This window comes from Orycteropus afer, unplaced genomic scaffold, assembly GCF_000298275.1.
Source record: "Orycteropus afer afer isolate SDZICR_OR568_19922 unplaced genomic scaffold, OryAfe1.0 scaffold00100, whole genome shotgun sequence".
In the NCBI taxonomy this organism is placed as follows: domain Eukaryota; kingdom Metazoa; phylum Chordata; class Mammalia; order Tubulidentata; family Orycteropodidae; genus Orycteropus; species Orycteropus afer.
In genome coordinates this window covers 2213079-2222194 of record NW_006921687.1, presented here as the reverse complement: position 1 = coordinate 2222194, position 9116 = coordinate 2213079, and the positions used below count along the sequence as shown (strand labels likewise).

Here is a 9116-nt window from a genome sequence, read left to right as displayed (position 1 = left end):
GGAAGGAAGGTTGGGCAATCCTACTTCTGTAGTGATACTGCCTCGGAAACCCAAGGAGGGGTCGCTATGAGTCGGGCCGACTCGACGGCACATAACAACAACAACAACAACAATGGTGGCCTAACAGCAAGGGCACCAGAGCCAGAAGAATTGGGTTAAAATGCACACTCTGTCACTCACAACTGGATTACTCTAGGCAAGTTAACTAACATTTCTGTGCTTCAGTTTCCTCATGAGTAAAATAAAGAATATAACAATACCTACCTTATAAGGCTATTTTGTAAAGCAAATTAGTCACCAGGGCTGAGAACAGTAGTTAATGATTACTATTATGAAAAACCTTGTGAATTAGATTATTTATATTTTATTCCATAGACAATAAGCCTTAAAATAGTCCATAGTTTTTTAAAAGTTTGAGCTGAGTCTGTGCTTTAAACTAGCTAGTCAATGCCATTTTGTTAGCAACAAATAGAAATGAGCTCAGAGAACACTGGTTAAATTCTGAAACATTTTACGCCGTCCTTTCCCACACTCCCCTTACCCAGTGAAGTTCCCAATTTCCTCATCATTAGGGATCTGCACTGGCCTAGATGCCTGGTCCTGTACCCTAGGTATGCTTACGTTGGTCTCTTTTTTCGGTCCCTCGAATAATGTCACTTTTAAGACATTCCAGGTAAAGCCTAGTACCATCTAGCTTGGCACACATGACCAGTCAGCAGTTCTACTAGATTATCTCCATTCCTTGAGAAAGACAAGAAACAACAAGTCTTTTAGAAAGACAGCTCTCTTGGTTATCTATTACTGCTATTACACAAATACCACAAGTGAGTGGCTTCAACAAACAGAAATTTATTTTCTCAGTTTAGGATACTGGAAGACCAAAATGAGGGTGCTGGCTCCAGGGGAAGGCTTTCTCTGTAAGCTCCAGGGGCAGGTCCTTGTCTCTTCTGAGCTTCTGCTCCTGTGTGATCTTCATCATCTTTGATTTCACAAGCTTGTTTAGTTTCCTTTATATTTCAAAAGAGATTGACTCAAGACAGACCCTACATTAAAACTGCCTCATTAATGTAACAAACCATTCTCATATGAGATTTATAACCTCAGGCAGAGGTAAAACCAAAAAACTAAATCCACTGCCATCAATCAGTTCTGAATCACAGCAACCCCCCACTAGGTTGGTTTCCAAGGCTGTAACATTCTACCCTTTGCTCCCCACCAAATTCATATCCTTGCCACATGCAAAACACATTCACTTCATCACATCATCCTGAAAGTCTTAAATCAACTCCAAGTCCAAAATCTCACCTTCTGAATTATCTAAATCAAATATGGGTGAGAATTTAGGTATATTCAATTCTGGGGCAAAATTCCTCTTCATCTGTGAACCTGTGAAATCTAAAATACAAGTTATCCATTTCCAAGGTACAATGGTGTAATAGGCACAAAGTAGACATTCTCAATAAGAATTGGTGATGTTGGAGGAAAAGAATTAATAACAAGCAGTGAGAAAATCTAAAATCCAGCAGAACAAATCATATTCGTTCTCAAGATTTGAAAATAATCCTCTGTTCTCTGAGACCATCTAGACAATAGACCTGCCTCTAGACTCTGGGTGTTGGCCATGCTTTCTGGATTCTGGGCGGAGGTCCCTCGGCCCTGGGCTTCAGTTCCACTTTCCAAGCCCACTGGGATAGCAGCTCTGCTCCCTCAACTTCAGATGACTCCATTCTGCAAACCTATCTGAGTGGCACCCCACTGCCTTGGCCCCAGAGGCCCCATTCTTCTACCGTGTGGGCATGGCAGCTATGCCCCTGCAGATTTGGGCAGTGTGCCATCTCTCTGGCACACCTTAATGGGTGTCCTACATTCCAGAACTGAGTTGGTGAAGATTTGACTTTCTGAAACTTAGGAGGCTATGGCCCAATTCTTTGAGATCCAGGGGTCCATGGCCCCATCTTTGAAGCCAAGGTCATTGTTGTTATGTGCCGTCAAGTTGGACCTGACTGACAGCGACCCCTCCTTGGGTTTCTGAGGTGGTCACTACAGAAGTAGATTACCCAACCTTCCTTCCAAGGAGTGGCTGATGGGTTTGAACAGCCAGCCTTCTGGTTAGCAGTCAGAAGCCTTAGGCACTACACCACCAGAGCTCCCTAAAGTCAAGGAGGCCCTGCTTTGAACCACCAGCCTTCTGATTAGCAGCCAAATGCCTTAGGCACTACATCACCAGAGCATCTTGAAGCCAAGGAGGCCCTGCTTTTTGTGCTTCTTCCAATAGTTCTGCAGATTCCAAGCTGCTCCAGGACAGTCCTTTTCTTTTCTTGGTGGACAGTAGATGTAGCTCCTTTGGCCTATTTCTTGCCAAGAGGCAGACAGTATTCTTTCCTTTCGTTCTTTCTCTGTCCCCTTCAACTACAATGATGGATTTTCTGCTATGATAGCTGGTTAGTTTTGTTCCAGGATCATCAGCCACAGGCTTAATCCTTTTTTTAACAAAAGACTGTGTATCCATGTCCTTGGTGAAAGTATCAGGACACATGTCCTTAGTTTATACAGCAGAGTTTTTAAATTCTGTCTTCATTTTGCACAGTTCATTTTGAAGTCCATCTCTTTTCTCTCACATTTTAGTGTAAGTCGCAGAAGAAACCACACAGCCCCTTTCAGATCTTGCCTAGAAATCTCATCAGCCAGATATTTATATTCATCACTTACAAGTTCTACCTTCTACTGAACATCTGAATGTAGTTCAGACAAGTTCTTTGCCAATGCATAAAAAATATCATCCTTCTTCCATTGTCTTCCAATTACATGTTCATCATTTTCTTTTAATGCTTCACCAGAAGCACTTTTAACATCCATATTTCTAGCAACATTCTGTTGCTGGTTCCATATGTATTCTCTGAAACAACAGACACTTTATAGCTCTACTCATTTCTTCCTGAGCCCTCACCATAATTGCCTTTGACATCCATAATTCTACCAACAGTCTCTTCAAGTCAATCTAAGCTTTTACTATTGTTGTTGTTGTTATGTGCTGTCAAGTCAGACCCGACTCATAGCGACCCCTCCTTGGGTTGCCGAGGCAGTATCACTACGAAAGTAGATTGCCCCATCTTCCTTCCAAGTAGTGGCTGGTGGCTTTGAACCACCAGCCTTCTGGTTAGCAGTCAAGTGCCTTAGGCACTATGCTACCAAAGCTCCCAAGCTTTTACTATTAGGCACCTTAAACTCTTCCAGTCTCTACCCATTACCCAATTCCAAAAGCACTTCTACATTTTAGTTATTTCTTAGAGCAGCATCCCACTCCTAGCACCAAACTCTGTCTTAGTTACCTAGTGCTCCTATAACAGAAATACCACAAGTCAGTAGCTTTAACAAACAGAAATTTATTTTATCTTAGTTTAGGAGACTAGAGCAGCTCTCATGGCATAGTACCTAAGGCACCTTATATTTGCATAGTTCCACCCGGTCAGTTGGTGGGAGTCATAGTGACCATGGCTAGAAGAGTCATCCCAAGTAATTCACTGTACCACAGATATGTAAAGTTTGAGGTAAGTATGGAACCCAAAAACCCAAACCCATTGCCATCAAATCAATTCAGATTCATGGTGACCCCACATGTGAGAACAAACACCACCCCACAGGGTTTTCAACATCTTTGAGTTTATGACCTTTCTTCCACAGCACCACTAGGTAGGATTAAACCATAAACCTTTTGGTTAGTAGCTGAGTGCAAACTGTTTGTGCCACTATGGGACAATGTATGTAAATGTGCCAAACCAGGTAGACATCAGAGACTGGTACTCAATATTCCACTGACCACTGGCCCACTATCAGTAGGGAGAATTGTTTAGTTATTTTTTCCCTTTTTTTTTTTTTTTTGAGACTAAATTACAATGATCCATTCTTACCCTCTAGGAGCTCTGGTAGCGTAGTGCCTAAGGCACTTGACTGCTAACCAGAAGGCTGGCAGTTCAACCCACCAGCCACTCCTAGGAAGGAAGGTTGGGCAATCTACTTTCATAGTGATACCACCTTGGAAACCCAAGGAGGGGTCGCTATGAGTCAGGTCTGACTCTAGTGCACATAACAACAACAACAACAACAACATTCTTATCCTCTAGCTAACTAATGGGACACATTGGTTGCAAAGCAATCTGCAGCAACAAATAGCATGAATCTCAGTAGGCCACAGGGAAATCTAGCCAGAAACAGTCATCTCATTTTATCAGTCCACTAACTTCCTGAGACAATAAGCAACTACATAGAGATGGAAGTGTCTCTTATTTTAATACCTCCTTCCCACTCCCCGAAGATCAATCTTCAATTTAAATGTAGATACTATTGTTGTTGTTGTTGTTGTTGTTGTTGTTATGTGCCATAGATACTATAGGAGAAAAAAAAAAGTAAAATAATTTTGCCTTCTTCTTTTGTTTTACTAAACAATGTATATTTAAAGTCAGAAACCAAATTTTGACTTAATTTCACATGATAAATTACTAAGTGGCAAAAAGCAAGTGATACTTACAGCACCAGCCATAAAACCTTTTAAAGTGAAAAACAGAAGTTGACCTCTCTAACTGAGACTAAGTTCATAGACTTAAATTATACAGGTAATCATGTCAAGTAGGTTGCAACACATTAAATTTAGTTTTGACTAAGGAAAATACAAGTTTCAAGGCTAGAATATTCCCAGGAAGGTCATAAACCAGACCAATATTCAGGATTATTAAAAACAAAAGAAAAACATGACTTTCATAAAATAAAACAGCTCAGTCAGTCTTTAAGTTGGAAAGACTGAAAAAGAAATAGTATCTTTTTGACCATATTATATCTTCCTCTACAGTAACTTTTTAAAGTATTTTTAATTCTTACCTCCCTCCATTCTTTATTTCCAACTCCTTGTACATATAAGACACAAACTACAAAAGATGGAAAAAATACATATTATATATTTATAAATTTATTTGATAAACAACAGGTGTTAATATTTATACACATACAATTTATTTTTCAGCTGTTTAAAAGCTACAACAAAAATTAATGCCTAGTTCCTTATCTTACCCTTGTTAAGACTAATAAATTATCAAATGATTAAAAATTATTATAAAGAAACCCAAAATACACTATATCAGATGTTAAGGACTTTAGGCATAGAGCTGGGCACACGGGTACAAGAATTACTTGCTAATGCCTTTGTGTGCATTATGCTACAAACAGACGTAATTTAAAAACTACAGTTTAACAGTTTCTAAGTATTTCAGTACGTTACTAGACGTATGCCCCAACATACTACAGTGCTCAGAGCCATCACAACTACCTGGGGCAAATCTTACTCTCTGTGTAATATATGTAACTCCCACCATCCATATGGTAAAGTAGTCAAAAATCCTCTCAACCATGAAAAGAAGTCCCAACAAGGAAGACTAAACATTTAGGGTAAAGATTAAGAGATAAAATGAGTATCACCTATTTGTCAAATAAATTGATTATTTGCCTATTCATCAAGAATTGTTCAATATAAATTGTGATACCTTCTTCTCCAATGATTATCTTAGGTATTCACATATCACCTGACAAAAACCTTCCCTCTGTAATCAAATTTTATTTGCTCCAGCATTTGTTTTGTATAGATGGAGAACTGCTGGATATCAGTTTCCAAATATTTCGAGATTTGAAAAAACTAACTCATTTCTACAATTAATTCTGCTGCTTTCTAATTCAAACCTGCTTCCCTTTTCGTTTTTCCAAATTCTCTCTAACTTTCCATATCTCTAATTAGGAATCAAACAATTCAGCTCATAAACAGAAGATGTTGTAAAACAAATTCATTGGGTTGTGTATGCCTTTATAGATTACTTTTATTCAAAAAGAAAGAAAAGGAACTCTGTCTAAATCACTTGAAATTATGGCTCAATAAAATTTTCTGTCATATAATTTCAAAGTTAACTGCCCTTTGTTGGAGTCATCTTCACTTTCATCTTACTCCCAAAGTGCCAAGCAACTTCCTCTTTAGCCACAGCAACAACCTGGTAGGTAAGGTGTGCAAGGGACCACCCCTCTTCCTGTAGTCTAGGCTTTAAGACAATCTGATTAAAAACTATGAGTTTCATAAAATGCCTGCAAAAATCAAGTAGGTCAAACAAATAGATGCTTTTAAAAAGCAAGCTATAGATACTTACTTGGATCCGATTTTGAAAATGTGTCTCTGTCCAGAAGATTTCTGTTGAATAAAACAGAAAATGTTAGATGATAATGAGGACTAAATATTTATGTGTATTTAAATATATACATACACACACACATATATAAGTATGTGTGTGTGTGTGTATCAGTAAATAAAAATTTAAGTCTACCTATAATTATTCAGACTGAATATTATTAAAATATGGGGGTAGAGGATTTGCATTTCATTAGTCAGTAAGACTCTCTATATTCTAAGATTATAATCTCTTGAAGAGAATTAACTGTATTTTTTGTTTCCTTTTATCCCTTTATTAATGAATATATATATGCTTAGAAATGCTTCCTGAATTGAATTGTGAGCTGTTACTAACACAAAACTGTTTGCAATTCAAAGCATGTAATCAACAGTTGTTCATATGATCAGAACTTAATAGTGAAGAATATCTATTGATATTTTCATCACACCAACCCTGATACTCTGATGAGTTTTAAGTTCTAAGGCATTTGACTGCTAATCAGAAGGTTGACAGTTCAAACACACCAGCCACTCTGCAGGAGGAAGACTGGACAATCCACTCCATACAGATTTACCACCTCAGAAACCCAAAGGGGCTCCCTATGAGTCCAAATGGACTTGATGGCAGTAAGTTTGGTTTGGTTTATTATCATTGGAAAATTTAAGAAGAAAGCACAGTCATTGCTTAATGATTTATTCCAGTAGAGGGAATTATAAGCACCTACTTATTTTAATTTTTCCACAACAGAATAAAAGTGAAAATCAGAAACTGGGAAAATCTAGATTGCTGTGGTTCTGGGATATCCTGTTACCCTCAAGGGCAGTAAATGCATTCCTATACTTTATGCACAAAATGATGACATGGAATCAACTCAAGATTTAAATTTAGTTCAATGAGTTCTGGTTAATAAATTGGCCGGCATGTATTCTAAAAATTTCCATCTAAGATATCTTTTTATTAAATGATGACTTGAAGCTACATCCTTATCTGAAAATCTTAAGGTTATCTAGAATGATTATTTGAGGGTTCTGAAAATTCAAAGCTGTACTTCATATTAATGTTCTATTAACAGGTAATAATAATAAAATAGGTAAATTACATTTCTCTGTTTAATACTTATAATAAAAATCTCGCGTTCAATATATTGTATTCCTGCACCAGGACAAGTATTCACGTGCACTTATCTGCATTGCTCTTAGGTTTTGAAAAGAACTTTTTTTTTTTTGGATATTGTTGTTGTTGTTATGTGCTGTTGAGTCGGACCCTTTATCTCAAATTCTCAAGCCTCTATCTCCATAGAGTCATTAAGAAAGTAAGAAAATAAAAATATATTCAATACAACAATGTAGCACAGACAATAAAAGATTATATCTTAAAAAACTCCTAGCAAGAAAAAAAAATACCATACATATTAATATTTGAAATTAAGTTGATTAAAAACCATTAGTCAGAGATCAAATTAAAAGTATCCTTTCTGTCCCCAAAGCAGACACCATGACTGCTTGTAGCAATGTTGTAGCAATGGCTAACAACAGACATGTTGTAGCAATGGCTAACAAACAGTAAATTGAAAGATTTCCTTTGAAAAACTGATAAAGTACATTTATAAAGTTAGATCTCCACTTAAGTGGAAATTTCCCAGCCCTTTTTGTAGCTCCAGCTTTGGCTCATTAAATGTCCCAAGAAAATGTAATTAAGCTCTTTTTTTTTTAGGTTCATAAAAATCAAGGAGAGATGACAGTGCAAAATATTACAGTGTGTTTAGGACTCCAAAGCTATGCTATACATATATTTAAAAGAAAATGATGTGGTTCTGGTGCATTTATTGAAAATAAACCTATAATTTTTAATCACAATTATAAAATAATGAATTTCTATCAACATTGACAAAGATTAATATTTTTATTCATAGACTTTACTAGTCAACATGTTTCTTCCACCCATTAAGATCCACATATGCTATGGTTAAAAACAAAACTTGGATCATTTCTTCATAATTTAGACCCGGAAATTTGCAAATAAAACCAACTGCTGTTTAACTGTATATTTAATTTATACCTTGGTCACATGACTATACTAAAATAGACCATCTGTGACTAATGTGACTCCCCAAAAGACTACTTCATTCAAACTTATGTAATTATATTAGTTTCTTGTTGTTAGGTGCCATCGAGTCATTTCCGACTCATAACCACCCCATGCACAGCAGAACAAAACACTGCCCGATCCTGCGCAACCTCCACGATCCCTGCTATACTTGAGCCCATCATTGCAGCCACCATATCAATCCATCTCATTGAAGGCCTACCCCTCTTTCGTTGACCCTCCACCCTACCAAGCATGACATCCTTCTCCAAGGAATGGTCCCTTCTTACAACATGACCAAAATAGGTAAAACGAAGCTTGGCCATTCTCACTTCCGAGGAGCATTTCAGGTGCACTTCCTCCAGGACAGGTCTGTTAGTTCTTTTAACTGTCCACGGTACTTTCAGCATTCTTCGCCAGGACCACAACTCAAAAGCACCAACTCTTTGGTCTTCCTTATTCATTGTCCAGCTCTCACATGCATACGAGGCAATTGGAAATATCATGGCTTGTGTCAGGCGCACCTTAGTCCTCAAGGAGACATCCTTGCTCCTCAGCACTTGAAACAGTTCCTTCACAGTTGACTTTCCCAATTCTACATGTCGTCTAATGTCCTGACTGCTGCTTCCTTTGGCATCAATTGTAGAACCAAGCAACATGAATTCTTTGACAACCTCAATCTTCTCTCCTTTTATTGTGATGCTGCTCATTGATCCAGTTGTGAGGAGTTTTGTTTTCTTTATATTGAGACATAATCCATACTGCAGACTGTATTCTTCAACCTTCATCAGTAGGTGCCTCAAGTCATCCTCACTTTCAGCAAGCAAAGTT

General features: G+C 37.6%; 1 protein-coding gene across 1 annotated transcript in view; it reads right to left on the bottom strand.

Moving 5' to 3' along the window:
* CPNE8 (copine 8) overlaps positions 1 to 9116 on the bottom strand; it is a 426365-nt gene that overhangs the window by 364128 nt on the left and 53121 nt on the right. Inside the window, exons 2-3 of the mRNA XM_007943187.2 lie at positions 6180 to 6220; positions 4873 to 4919 (exon numbers count right to left, since the gene is read on the bottom strand). Coding sequence (XP_007941378.1) covers positions 4873 to 4919; positions 6180 to 6220 — 88 coding nt within the window. The remainder of the gene's footprint in view (positions 1 to 4872; positions 4920 to 6179; positions 6221 to 9116) is intronic.